This window comes from Mus caroli, chromosome 4 (genome assembly GCF_900094665.2).
Source record: "Mus caroli chromosome 4, CAROLI_EIJ_v1.1, whole genome shotgun sequence".
Taxonomy (NCBI): Eukaryota; Metazoa; Chordata; class Mammalia; order Rodentia; family Muridae; genus Mus; species Mus caroli.
Window position 1 is genome coordinate 91260952 of NC_034573.1, and position 15003 is coordinate 91275954.

Genomic DNA, 15003 nt, shown 5'->3' on the forward strand with positions numbered 1-15003 from the left:
AACTCTCTCTTGTTAGCACCAGCTAACATGGTAACTGTTACCATGTGTCACCACTGGGGGAGAGGCATGCTAGATGCACATGTGGAGCCCAGGCTCACCTCCACCTTCACCAGGATTGCCAGGACTGAACTCAGGTGGGCAGGCTCGCACAACAAGCGCTTTCCCACTGAGCTCTCTCTCACCAACCCGCAACTAACTTTTAAAATTCAGTGCAGAATGAATACATTGTATAATAATCAAATTAGAAAATTAGGACTTCTGAATTCCTAAACATCTTTTGTTGTTGTTGTTGTTGAGAGATGGATTAGCAGTTTAGTGCACTGCTCATCCAGAGGACCTGGGTTCAATACCCAGCACCACATGGAGGCTTACAACCATCTGTAACTCCAGGTCCAGGGCATCCAACACTCTCTTCCGGCATCAGCAGGCACACACATGCATGTGGTGCACATGCATATATACATAGAGCCAACACTCATACACCTAAAAGTAAAATAAATCTAAAAAGAACTAAAACCAGAGGCTGGGAAAATGACTCAGTGGTTAAAAGCACTTGTTCTTACAGGGGACACAGGTTCAGCTCCTAGAACCACATGGTAGCTAACAACCATTTGTAACTCTAGTTCCAGAGGATCTGATACTGTCTTCTGACCTCCTTGGGTACTAGGCACACATACATACATGGAGACAAAACACTCATACACATAAAGTAAAGCAAATAAATCTTTAAAAAGACAAAAATTAAAACCAAGTGTTGAAACAAAAAAATAAGTACACAAATGTTCATAGAGGCACATTCATAATAACAAAAGACAGACCCTACTCACATGTGCATTAAGTGATGAAGAAACAAAATGTGCTATGTAAAACAGGACACAACTCACTCATAAAAAGTAACAATAGGAATATGTACTATAGCATGGAAAAAACACGGCAACATGCTTTTAAAAGCCACACACAAAAAGACTGCATGCTATATAACTCCATTTATGTCAACTGTTCAGACAAGGCTAACACAGACATAAAAGCTAGACCAGCAGTTAGTCACCCAGGGCTTTAAGTGGAAATGGAGACCAACTTAAACCTGGCATACAGCTCTTCTCGGGTGCCAGCACTGTTCTACAATCGTAAATTTACTAAAATCACTCGCTGTGTACTTCAAGATCTATTCATTTATTTTATATAATATCAGTGCTCTGTTTTCATGTACACCAGACCAGAAGGGGGACTGGGGAATCAGATTCCATTTCAGATGGTTCTGAGCCACCATGTGGGTGTTGGGACTGAACTCAGGAACTCAACCACTGAGCCAGCTCTCCAGAACCTCACCTGTATACTTTAAATAAATTGTATGGCATGTAAAATATACCTCAATAGGATGAGTGGGACGTCTCAGAGCATAAATTGACTTGCCATGAGACCCTGCTCACCCAAGTTCAGCCCCACAACCCACAGCAGGAGAGACTCAACTCCAGAAAGTTGTCCTCTGCCCTCCACATGTATAGTGTGGTACATGTCCATGGTTCATGCACACTTATAATAAGTGAGGTTAAATTATATACAGTAATAGAGCCAGGTCTCCTGTGACTGGGGCTGCTCTGAGAGAATCAGGGAATGATATTAACCAAAGAAAGGACAATGGAGAGAGCTGAAAGAAGAGAGCCAGTGCAGAGTGGCAGAGACAATTTGGGACCCAGAAACATGTACCACTAGCCCTGTATCTTTGCCAATAATTATAACAATCATCAAAGTGCCCATATAAATGAGAGGGTTGGCTCAGCTCTCTGGTGAGTGTGTGCACATGGAGGAGAAATTCAAAATCCAAAAAGTAAAACCAGGTAAACATTCTGTGAAGGTTATGAAAGTCACTGTGGTGGTCTGAGTGAGAATGGCCCCCACGGGCTCCTATGTTTGAATGCTTGCTCCCCAGTTAGACCTGTCTGCGAAGGATGAGGAGGTATGTCCTTGTTTGAGGAGGTGTGTCACTGGAGGATGTAATGGGGTGTGGGATGTAAGCACTCAGGACTGCTCCATGGACTAACCCTCTGAACTGTGAGCACCCTCCTCCCCACTTCCCCACCTCGGTAAATGCTTCCTTTTATAAGCTGCCTTGGTCATGGTGCCTCTTCACAGCAATGGAACAGTAACTAAGATAGGCATTACGGTCTGAGCTAAGCTTTTTTAAAACTTAAATTACAGGAAATCCATAGCCAGCTAAGATCAAGTTAATAATGAGTCTCTTTGAATTTTACCAGTTCTACTTCAATTTAAGGGAGAATATGGAACAGTTAAAATGATTAATTTGAAAGGTTAAAGAATGCATCACCCAAGCATGAGGGCTGGGGATCTGAGCTCAGATTCCCCAGCGTTCCCAGAGATTCCAGGTTGACAAGGGAGAAATCCTGTCTCAATAAGTAAGGTGGAGGGTAATCAAATAAGACATCTAACACAGAGCGGGGGGGGGGGGGGGGGGGNGGCAGAGGCAGAGGCAGAGGCAGAGGCAGAGGCAGAGGCAGAGGCAGAGGCAGAGGCAGGGGGAGGGGGGGGGGGAGGGGCAGAGGGAGAGGGCGGGAGAGAGAATAAGTAAAATTATGAATTTTATTTTGTATGTGTGAAAGTGTTTGTAGATGTGTGTTCCTGTGGAGGTCAAAGGTCAGCCCTGGGTGTCATTCCTCAGTTACCATCTACCTTGTTCTATGCGATGGGGTCTCTCACAGACTTGAAGCTCCCTGATACTGGCTGGCCAGAGAGCTCCAGGGATCAAACTGTCACCAGTTCCCCAGCACTGGGGTTACATAGCATGCCACTACACATGGCTTATCTATGTGGGTTCTTGTGCTAGCACAACAAGCACTTCACAGACTGAGCCATCCCCCTGCTCCCAAATTAACTCTGAAGAGCATCTGCCACTTACTATGACCAGCACTCTTACCTTCCTTCCTCTCACTAGAAACCCTTTCTGTCCGGTAAGGAACTTACTCCTTGAGACCCAAGTGGGGCTGACATCATTACACTCCCTCCACGCCAAGGAAGGGCAAGGAACCCAGGACTGGCCAGACTCTTGTACATCCCTAAACACAGCACTTGGTTCCAGGAAGCACGGCTACCTGAAGCAGACGGGTAACTGAATTCCTCATAGGAGCTGAGCCTAGAGCTGTGGAATCTCATTGAGACTGTTTTGGTTTGGGATTTTAGTGTAAAGTCTGAGCTACAAAGACAGCAGATCTCCTGCAACATTTGTATCCCCTAATCCAATCTTAACTAACAAGAGTGAACACTTCTTTGTGTACACAAATGAATTTGATTTGAGCTTCTGTGATTGCATTTTTTAAATTCCCTTAGTTTAAAAAATAAAGCCAGTGAAAAGGTAACAAGAGTGGCCGCCAGGAAGCCCACGTGACAAACAAGGCAGAGCAGGACTTAATCCAGGTCCCTGAGCTGCCTAGAACAGGAAGGCAAGGGCCCCTGCTACAAAATCCTCCACTGACCCAGGAACTCTTTCTCTGTCCACAGATACTCTTGGTGGCCAGCAAGCACATCTGCCAAATGCTCTCTCTCCAGCTCTTGGTAAAGAAGCAGCCAGGAAGACATGCCTCCACCCTCCATCACTTCGTATCTGAGCCTCACCCCACTTTCTCTTGTTCCTGATTCCCTGGGACTATATTTCCCAAACAAAGCCTAGATTCTCAATCCTTAGCCTCTGTTTCTAGGGAATGAAGTTTGAAAGAATTTGTATAAAGAAAAGAGAGAGAAGAGAAGAGAAAAGAAGAGATATAAAAAAAGAAAGAGGGGTTGGAGAGATGGCTCCGTGGTTAGGAGCACTGACTGTTCTTCCAAAGGTCTTGAGTTCAATTGGCAGAAACAACATGGTGCCTCACAACCATCTGTAATGGGATCTGAAGACAGCTACAGTGTACTCATAATACATAAATACATAAATCTTAGGGAAAAAAGAGAGAAAATATCTCTCAGCAACCATCTAGCTCAAGAGTGAGGCACAGGCCGGGCGTGGTGGCGCACGCCTTTAATCCCAGCACTCGGGAGGCAGAGGCAGGCGGATTTCTGAGTTCGAGGCCAGCCTGGTCTACAAAGTGAGTGCCAGGATAGCCAGGGCTACACAGAGAAACCCTGTCTCGAAAAACCAAAAAAAAAAAAAAAAAAAAAGAGTGAGGCACAGAATGCTTTGCCTTTGAGATCATAGAGTACAATGCCAAACAGGAATGGTAATAATTGCACAGAAATGCAAGTTAATACACAGCTTTCCATCACTACAACAAGGACCTTTACATAAGTGACTTATAAAGACAAGAAACTTTACATAAGTGACTTATAAAGACAAAAGTTGTGTGTAGGGTCACTTTCAGAAGTTCCAGTCTATGCCAAGAGGCCCCTTTGCTTTAAGCCCATACATAGTAGGTAGATAACACATCATAGAGGACAAACATGGCAGAGCAAAACCAGTCACCTATGACCAGAAAGCTAAAGAGAACAAGGAATAGACGGGTGCCCAATCCCTTCAATACCATGCTTCTGATGACTCTTAAATGACCCATCAACTTTCCAAAAGCCACTTGGGGGCCACTTGTTAACACGCAGGTCTTTGGGACATATCAGGATCGAAGTACAGAGCAAAATCAAAAAAATTTAAATAAATTGATGAATAAATAAATATTGCTAATAGTTGAAAAGGAACAAACAAAATTTTCTAACTCACAGAAAATATGACTAATAGATACTGAAAATATCAAAAAGAAATCTACAGACATGCTTTATAACCAGAGCTTAGTAAGATATAGCTAGATATAAAGTTATTGGATAGCTGAAATAAACCTAACCAAAGCCATGCCAGGACCTCACAGACCAACCATGAAGCTTTGTTCCTGTGATGAGAAAATTCTAAATAACAGAAGAGATGCTGTGGATTGTGCATTGCAAACTCAGTATTAAAACCAAACTGATGGTTAAGTTCAACATAACTCCAATATAATTCTAATAGGGTGTGACTGGGAAGTTTTTGTTTTGTTTTTTTACTTTTGGGAAGATATAGTCTAAAATTTCATAGAATATCAAAGGGTTAAAGGAAGCCAAGAAGCTTTAAAAAAAGGTGGAGGGGGAATAACTGGTCTGCTAAATTCTGAAGCTGATTAAAATTAAAACCATCCTAACTGGTGAAAAGACACATACCACATCTACGAACAAAACCAGAAATTATGGCAGAGGTGTAAGAGCACACCAGTAAGGAAAGGATAATTCACTCAGGAAACATAACAAGTTCATTCCACTCACTATTAAGTAAAATGGAATACAAACCTCAGAGGGAGCAACTAGAGAGTGTCTGTCAGGACAGACAAGGATAAGGAGCGGTTTCCTATGCTGGAGTCATATTGTACCGGGATTGACTTAAGTTCAGCTTGGTAGAATGCTTGAGTAGCATGCAGGAAGCCCCAGCTTTCATCTCCAGCATCCATATACTGGGCATAGTTGTTACAGACAAAAAGATCAAAAGCTCAAGCTTGGGCTGCCCCCCCACAACATAGGCCAGCCTGGACTACATGAGACCCCATCTCACAGAAAAAACAAATAAGCAAACAAAGTAATAACATAACAACAGAAAAACATAAGCACTTTAAAACTGAGAACTAGCTTTTCAAAAGTTTCCCTGGAAAGGATAAAAAAATAAGCCATAATAGAGGGGTGCTCTCCAAATAATCAATAAATGATTAATACGCTGACCATATGTGAAGTACCCATACAAAATCACAAAGGAAAAATTGGGAGGGATGACCACAAAGGTTTAACTAGGCAATTTACAAAACAGTGCATTTCAATAATCAATAAAACACAAAGCACAGCTTAACTTCATTAATAATTCAGTAAATAAAAATTAAAGCTTTACTATGAGCTAGCATCATGAATCCACCACACTGACAATCTAATACATTTAAATTATACTGCAAAACTGGCAACCCCAAGTAACAGCAATTACACACAAAGCAACGTTGTTGTAGGGGCAAAAATCTCTGCCATCGCTTTAGAGAACAGTTTAACCTCACCTAACCCTGATAAGTAAAACTGCTACAAATAACAACACACTTCAGCCAGGAATCCCAGAGCTGAACACACCCTAGAGCAGCAGTTCTCAGGTGTGGCATATCAGATATTTACATTATGGTTCATAACAGTAGCAAAATTACAGTTATGCAGTAACAATGAAATAATCTTATGGCTGGGGGTCACCACAACATGAGAGAGTGTATTAAAGGCATATAAAACATGAAGAAGGTTAAGAACCACTGCACTAGAGAAACTGCAGCATAGATGGGTCCCAGAATAAACATACTGTCTAGAAATGAGAAACTTCATCATGGCATACTTATACAATAAAACTCTACAAAACCACAAAAAAATGAATGAATTTCACAATATAGTGTTTAGCAAAAGTAGGAGAAAAGAAACAAATAATACAATTCAAATACCTTCAAAATTCAGAAAAGGAAACCTCTATTACTTGGAAATACATCCGCAGGTGATAAGAACAAAACACAAAGTAAAGGCTATCCCCCAGACTCAGCACAAAGCATTGGAATAATCTGAGAAATGGGTACACTCTATCTGCCTTGTTGGTTTTTAATTTTTAAATTATGCCTATTTCTCAAGGAAGGGGTGCAGCAGCAGGACGTTTAAAGAGAAACGTATCACAGAAGCCGTGAGATGGTGCAGCAGGTAAAGGCACTTGCCAGGAACCTGGGCCTGAGTTAGAACCCTGGGGCTCTCATCATAGAAGAGAACTGACTTCTTCCTGCAAGTTGTTCTCTGGCCCCCACACTATGGTATATAGTATACACAAACACATGAACATACTACACACACATACCACACTACACTAAAGCAATTTTTCTAAAGAGGACATACAAAAGTTTTAAAGGAATCTAAATTACAAATGAAAACAATGGAACAGTTAATAATAGGGGTAGGGTGAAAACACCTCTGACCAGAGAACAAGGTGTAAACTAAAGAATGAGTCAACAAGAGAGAGACCAGATATAGTGAACCTTAAAACACAAGCGAACCTTTGTATTTCCACTCAAAGAAACCTGTACTCCTGATAAGAGCTGTTCCACAGGGAGCCTGTAGCATCTGTGAGTGGAGTGCAGAGAGAGTAGGACTGGGATTGCCTAGGGAAGTGTTGATGCACTGAGGCCACACAGAGATGGCAGGCAAACAAGGAAGTTCCAGCATCCACAGGCACTGGACTTGAACAGTCAAGACCTGATCTAGCAGTACCTAATTGTCCCAAAATTAGACTGAAAGACTCATTCATTACTGTAACTGAAGTTCATTCACTTAGTTTATAGAATGGGGTGTGCATGTGTGTGTACACGTGCAGAGATGAGAAACTGGGAGAGGGGCTAGCTCCTGAAATCAGTACTAAGGCAAAGAGAAGGAAGGTCAAGCGTTAAAAGCTAAGCATGCTCACTCGGCCCAAGCATTCCTGAAAGACAAAGCAGGAAGTAGTCATGATGATGGCATATACCTGATAGAACCGGGACTAGAAACAGAAAACCAGCAATTGGTGGCAGCTAGGAATGCCAGACAACTCAATAGGTCTTTGTTTTACCCTGAGACTGGTGTAAGTCTTATGACAGGAAAAAAGGTCTCGTAAAAGGGATACAAATGTTAGGATGGAAAGGGGAAAGTGTGGAGCCAAGGTTCTGAGGGAAATGATAAGAAATAGGCTTCAAGATTACAATAGCACATGCCTAGCACATCAGGGGCTAAGGGAGGACGACCAGAGTCCGAAGCCAGCCTGGCTACACGGGGGAGCCTGTCTCAGAGAGAGGAGAGGGGACTCTGAAGTAACCTCATCTGAAAGAAGATGATAATAAAAGGTAAGTGACTGCTCTGGTCTCACTCCAACGTGTGGCTTAGTACAAAGAGACTAGATACTAAGCATTAACCATTAGTGCAGCAAGGGCTGGGAGGTAGATCAGAGGAATAGATCTTACCCAGGTTCAATTCTAGCACAACAACAACAAGGAAAGAAGGAAGGAAGGAAGGAAGGAAGGAAAGAAGGAAGGAAGGAAGGAAGGAAGGAAGGAAGGAAGGAAGGAAGGAAGGAAGGAAAAGAATTAGCAAGGATGAGGTTAAAAAAAAGATCAGGGAAGTCTCTGAGTCCACAGAGAAAAGTGGGCAGCACAGCTGATGACACAGGAGTTATAAAGAAAACCAGACTGAGTCCACACAGTCAGAATCACTAAAAGGTAAGGGGTCAGGCTTGAGCTACTAAAAAAGACTACACTCAGTGCTCTGAAATAAACACCTGCCTGAACCCTCCCCCCCAAAACAAAACAACAACAACAATAACAACAAAACCAAAAAACTTTATTTTTCTGCTTTCTGGCAAAAACTATAGCTAATCAAAAATGGAAAGACAGGAAAATAAGCATAAAGCTGTGCTGTTAACAGCGGCACCTGGGGAACTCCCCTGAAAAAGATGTTAAAAAAAAAAAAAAAGCACAAATAAAAAGTATGATAACTACAACCAGGGGACAAGGGTCTGAGTGTCGATTTGGGTACACTGTCTAAACTTTCATTTAGAAAACAGCACTACTAGCTGGGCGGTGGTGGCGCACGCCTTTAATCCCAGCACTTGAGAGGCAGAGGCAGGTTTGATTTCTGAGTTCGAGGCCAGCCTGGTCTACAAAGTGAGTTCCCGGACAGCCAGGGCTATACAGAGAAACCCTGTCCCGAAAAAAAACAAAACAAAACAAAACAAAAAAAGAAAAAAGAAAGAAAGAAAACAGCACTACTATTAGCAAGTAGTATCCCAGTGACAGCAGCAGCAACAGCATTTCTTTTTTTTTTTAAGATTTATTTATTTATGTATATGAGTACACACTGTAGCTGTACAGATAATTGTGAACCTTCATCTGGTTGTTCGGAATTGAATTTAGTACCTCTGCTCCCTCAGGTCGGCCCGGTGGTTTGTGAGCCACCATGTAGTTGCTGGGATTTGAACTCAGGACCTTTGAAAGAGCAGTCAGTCCTCTTACCCGCTGAGCCACCTCACCAGCCCCCAGCAACAGCATTTCTTAAGTGCTCATGTTCCGGGCAATTGCAAGGATGTCAAGGATGCTCGCTCATTTATCCTCACACTCACTGTATGGGGGCTTCTGGAAACCAAACCAAGATCTGGTGAAATGTTCAGAACTGTCCAGCTACAATGCCACGTAGGCAGAGTTTCAACCTGTGCAATTTGGCCAAAACCAATATTCTTTCTCACATTGTGTGCCTCTCTAGGTTATAAGGATACCTAGTAAAAATGTACACAAATGGCCATCCTCTTATTAAATATCAAGTCACAGGACAAAATGTTCCAAATGAAATCCTACATCTTTAATCTGAAAATAGTTGAAACTTCATAAATGCACAAGCCATGTCCTCAAGAAGAAGAAAGAACAAAGAAGCAATTTCTTGATATGGGCAAAATGCATAGGGCTTTGGGAAGCTGAGTTGAAGTAAGCCAGCCAATCATGTAAACACGAATAAAGAACTTCTTGAAATCGCATCCCAGCCTCAAAATACTAACAGCATTCCATGAAAAGGGCTGAAAAAAATAACTCAGCCAGAAAAAGCTGACTTGCATGGTTCTTTATAAAGACTTCTAGACTGTCATGATTTTTTTTTTCACAGAGCAATGAATTTCATATATGCATGTATTATGGAAAAGACTGTCACTCTGAAGAAAAGGTACTAAGCCTCATTTCATATACATTACAAAAATGAAATAGCTGCTATTTACTAAGCATTACTGCACACAAGGCTTTATTCTAAGCACATTAGTTTCTTTAACCTCATAGCAACCCTATGAGAAAAGTTCTAGGATTATCGCCATTTTTAGGGCAAACAGAAATGGAATCAAGTAACTTGGTCAAGTTTAGTCAATGGGGGCAGGGCCAGGCTGTCAACCCCAGTGTATCCCCAGAAACACTGTGCTGTTTCTGCTGGCAGGAAACTTAAAAGCACAGCTCCGGTTTCTTCAGAAGTCTTATTTAATGATACTCAGTAACAAGGAGGATGCACTCATCCATAATAGATACCTACTAACTGCACGCAGCATTCTGTCCTTGGCTTTCTCTCTATGACCCTATCAGCTCCTCAAGCTTCACTCACCGTCTACTTCCTGCTGGTTCTGAATTGGAGATCCCCAGTCTCTCCTACGTCTCAAGCCAGTACCAAAAATCTAATAGATGTTTCCACTTAATGCCAAGATGTCTACACCCGAATCCTCACTTCCATCCAATCTTATCCCCAATTCGTAAACCACTCCCTCCTATGCACACGGACCTCAGCAACTCCTTCTATCATTCAGCTGGCTGCTGCACAGCTGGAAAGCTGGGTGGCAGGAAAGGCGCATGGCCCCACTCTTCCTCAACTTCCACACGTAATCACTCATCACTGCCATGTCTACCTAAACGTCTCCTGCAACAGCACAGGCTTCATTTCCCTGCCTTGATTTTGTAACTTCCAAGGTTAGCCTGACTTGCGTTTGAGGCTGCTTTCCACAACAGAGTCTTGAGACTAGTTCCATCTGATTATCTCCATTCACAGAGAAGAGGCACTATCTATATTTCATACCTTATCCCCAAGGGTGTACTTTATGAGATATAAACTCTAAGATCTATTTAAAAGAAATGTACAAAATGTGTCCTTTAATGGCATGCCTTAAGACCCCAAAACAAAAAGTCATACTTTCCAATCCTAATTACAAATGTTCAACGATAATATGGACAATGCATTATTAAGTGCTTTATAAAAAAAATGACCATTTAAAATTCACAACAACCCAATAAGCTAGATACCATTATTACCATTTTTCAGATGAGACAACTAACATGCAAGAGAATTTCAACAACCTGGTGAAGGTCCCGATTTTAAAAACACTTCGTATTGTAATTTATCTTAGTCTACCAGTAGCACCCATATTCCTAAGAACTTATTTAAGAAGAATATGAAATACATATTCTAAAACTCAAAAAGGGTTTATTTACATCTGATCTTGGCCAAAGACAGAGATGCAATGAGATGTTAGTTTTAAATGGGGGGAAAAAAAAGTGTCCCAAAAGCCTAACATTATGGGGGTCCGGAAACTAATAAAAGCTTTTCTCCGACATATCCAAAAACCTTCTACAAATATCAACAAGCTAAAAAGATTCAGAACCACAGAAATATATACAGCCATCACAAAATTTCACCTGAATGTTGCCTTTCTTTAATCCTAAGTCGCAGAAATAAGGCTTTATTGAGACAACAAACAAACAATGCCTAGTTCCTTATCCATATGTACATCCCACAGTTAAATTCTACAAACATCCTTCCATCTTTTTATCTGGACAGGGAGGTAAACTGCTGGGGAACCTTATCCTCGGTGGGTGGCTTACTCCTAGGACGTGAACGCCAGGCCCACGCATAAAGCCCAGTGCGGGTCGGGTCATCCATCTTCCTCTGGGGCCAGAGAAAGGACGCCCACCGAGCCCATGGGTAAGTGGGGTGCTCCCATGTCCCGCAGCCCATAACTTTGCACTGCGGCCTCAGTGTGCCTGTGCAGGCGTGGGTGCGGAGCCGCTGGGGCGGGCGGGGCGCCCGGGGTGCTGTCAGCGGTGGCGACCGGTGCGAGCGTGAGCGCCGTGGCCTCCACGCCAGTTCCTTTTGTTGGGGCGCCCGGAGCCGGGGCGTGGGCGTGGAGCGCCGGGGAGGACGCGACTGCGGACACAAAGAACCGCCGAGCTGCCGCACGCCCTGCGGGCCTGGCGGGGCGCGGACTGCAGGCCCCGGACCGCGCGGCAAGGCCCGTGGGCCGCGCCACACCCACCCTCGCACCCCCGGGGCCCGGCCGGGCTCCCCGCCGCGTACCTGCTGATCTTCTGAGCGAAGGCGCGGCGCTCCGCCATGGCTGCGGCGGCGCGGGGCTGGGCGCGGGGCTGGGCGGCCTCCTCCTCCTCGCGCTCCCGTTCGCGCTCCCTCCCGCGCGCTCGCCCGTCGGCTCTCCGGACCCCACCGCGAGGCTGGGCCGGCCGCTGGAGCGCGGAACCAGGGTACCGTAATGCGCCGAGGAGGCGCGCACGAGGAACCTCTCTCCGCCCCCGCCCCCGCCACCCCCCTCCGCCTCGCGCGCCAATCCCGGCTGGAGGCCGGGCTGGAAGGCCGCCGGAGCCGGCGGGAGCCGATATGACGCCGGGCGTGGAACCGGGCCGCGAGCCCTCGCTGCCCTGCCGCCACGACCGGGAAGACCCACGACGGGACCGTGACCGTAACCCTCGAACGCGCGCGGGGCTGGGCTTTCCCCAAAGGGAAGGTTAGGACATGGAAAGGGCCTTGCGGCTTGGTTCCTGCAGCTCCTGACTCCAGGCAGTTCAAAGCACCTTTCTTGCACGCCCCGACCTCGTGAGTGGGGTCTAGCTGGAGAAACAATGGCTCTTCTTCGTAGAAAGAACTCTCCCACAAAGGTGGTGTGATAGCCGCTGATTTGTGGTGCATAGCCAAGCTTACACGCATGATCTTATTTAATCTCCACAACAGCTCTTTGAAGTAGATTTAGCTCCATTTTAGAGAGAAAAAAATTGTCTCAGAGAAGCTGTGACTTGCCCTTGGGTCACACATGGCAAGTTCTTCCCGTGAACGTGAGACCCAGAGCCCAGGCCCTTTTCTCCAAGAACAGTTATCCCTGTAAAGAATTCTCTTGTGAGTCCTTTACAGTTACTCTGGCATCTCATTTCATATGTATGCGTACATGCATATCCATCAGATGAACTGTTTTCTATCCTTTTGATGTTCTATAAATAGAACCTGTGTCCGCCTTGTTCTAATGCATTGAGTTCTGAAATTGTGAAACTAAGAAGAATCCTTTGGCTGCTTGTGGCACCTTTCCTCCTAAATGTTTTAAGAATTTAATATACCTTATTTGCAGTTACTAAATGTCCCCTGTGTCCTTGTGGAGCGTGTTAGATTGTCTCTCACCATAGCGAAACCTTCTTCAGCTTGAAACCTGGTCACTTGCCCAGTCATACAGAACAGAAAGCACTCATTACTGGGTCCATGACTTCCCGTCTGTACCCTAACCTGGGCTTGAACCAGGGCTCGCTCTGGTGATTGGATGCCTTTAAAACACTGGTTTACGGTGAGGATAGCCCATTTGAGGTGGGTATATATTTAACATGTACTTAAATACAGGTATGCTAGAGCCCAAATGTGAGCTAGCCGCGGTTCTGTTTTCAGAATATTTGAGTCCATGGGGAAAGATACAGCTGCTCCAAGTCTAACTTCGCTGTAACACTGTTCCAGACCTTTCCATTGTTCATAATAGAAACCCAGTTGCTTTCTGCCTCCTCCCCATGTGACCTCGAGCAAATTACTTAAACAACCAGAACAGTGTTACTTACTTGCAAGCATATTGTGAAAATGCACTGAATTCAAGGTCTAAGTGTGGGGTCTGGGCTGCGGTGGGTACCTACCTAGCTGCTACAGTTTCCTCACAGGTGTTATCAATATCCATCGTATACTTGACTTTGTCCTTGGTGCTTCAGAGTCTCTGGATGGCTTGTCTGCTTTCATGCTCCCAGGCAGATGTTGTAGGCCTTTATCTCTGCTTGACAAACATCTTCTCAGTACTCTCTTAGAGACTGAGCACATTTTGCTTTGAATAGTTCTTTGTATACATGACTCACTAGTTGCCAAAGAGTCTGAAAGGACATTGCATGCACTGTGAAGCTTACTGGAAACAGTAGGAATGGGACAAGCGGCTCCAAAAAAAAAAAAAAAAAAAAAAAAAAAAAAAAAACGTACCCTGGAGAAATGGAGTCTGGGGAAGACTCCACACAGGAAGTGTGACCCTGACCTCAGGAAGACCTGTCCTGCAACTAACCAAGTCCAGTGTGAGCCAGTACCCGTATGCCGTAGAGATCCAAACTAAAGGAAAGATACACAGACCTCAGCAATGGAAATGAAAATAGAATTGCTTTGGCTGCCCAGTGTTTATGTGCCCCACAACCCTTTACAAGCATGCATGCATGTACATGCATCTCAGTCCCCTGTTCTCTGAGGAGCTGATTACCTCACCGCTATTTTTAAGAGTAGTGGGGAGATCTGGTCCTGACAAATGGACCAGCCTCAGGTTAGGCACATGAATCAAGCCAAGCGCATCAGGACCATGAACCAGGGACTTCACATCATTAACTTCTTCTGGGCTTAGAGCCACACAGAGCAATGAACAGAGCAAAAATACTGTAGGTGAGCTCCTTAGAGCATGATATGAGCCCTGGACTTTGCTAGGGGGCTTGTTTATTTGGTTCAGGGTTTTCTTTCTTTCTTTCTTTCTTTCTTTCTTTCTTTCTTTCTTTCTTCTTTTCAGCTATCTTTTTATTTTTTTAAGATTTATTTATTATTATGCATAAGTACACTGTAGCTGTCTTCAGACTCACCTGAAGAGTGCATCAGATCTCATTGTGAACCACCATGTGGTTGCTGGGAACTGAACTCAGGACCTTTGGAAGAGCAATCAGTGCTCTTACCCGCTGAGTCATCTCACCAGTCCTTCAGCCATCTTGAAATGGATATTATTATTTAGTCTTACCTGACACAGGCCTTCAGTCAGTCAATGTACATGGTCATTCCTGGAAATACAATGTAATTAAGACTTATTTCTGTCCTCAAAGAGTTAAGGATCTTCTTAGAGAGGTAACCTCTTATGCACTTATGATGTGTGTTCAGTGGTGAGGCTGGACACTTTAGGAAGTTGGCTGAGTACATCTAGCATCAGTTTTGTAATTTAGGAATCATGCTTGCTGCTAGATTCCTAGACTGCTTGCTGCATGTGAGGCAGTGTGAAGTGAGCAGAGTTTAACCCTTGCTTTTCTGGAAGTGTCAGTAGTCTGATTATTGGCTAGCATTCAGGACCCAAGCTCCAGCCAACAAAACAACTTAGCAGGAGCCAAAACCACTTTCCCA

The 15003-nt window shown here is 44.2% G+C and overlaps 1 protein-coding gene across 5 annotated transcripts in view; it reads right to left on the reverse strand.

Annotated features, from left to right (window-relative positions):
- The window catches only part of Dock7 (dedicator of cytokinesis 7), a 183354-nt gene extending 171251 nt beyond the window's left edge, over positions 1-12103 (reverse strand). For 4 of the 5 annotated variants that reach the window (XM_029475730.1, XM_029475731.1, XM_021161214.2 and 1 more), the window contains exon 1: positions 11914-12103. In XM_029475730.1, the coding sequence (XP_029331590.1) occupies positions 11914-11951 (38 nt within the window). In that variant the 5' untranslated portion in view covers positions 11952-12103. The remainder of the gene's footprint in view (positions 1-11913) is intronic. The other variant, XM_029475732.1, reaches the window with a different exon arrangement.
- Positions 12104-15003: the final 2900 nt, after the last annotated feature.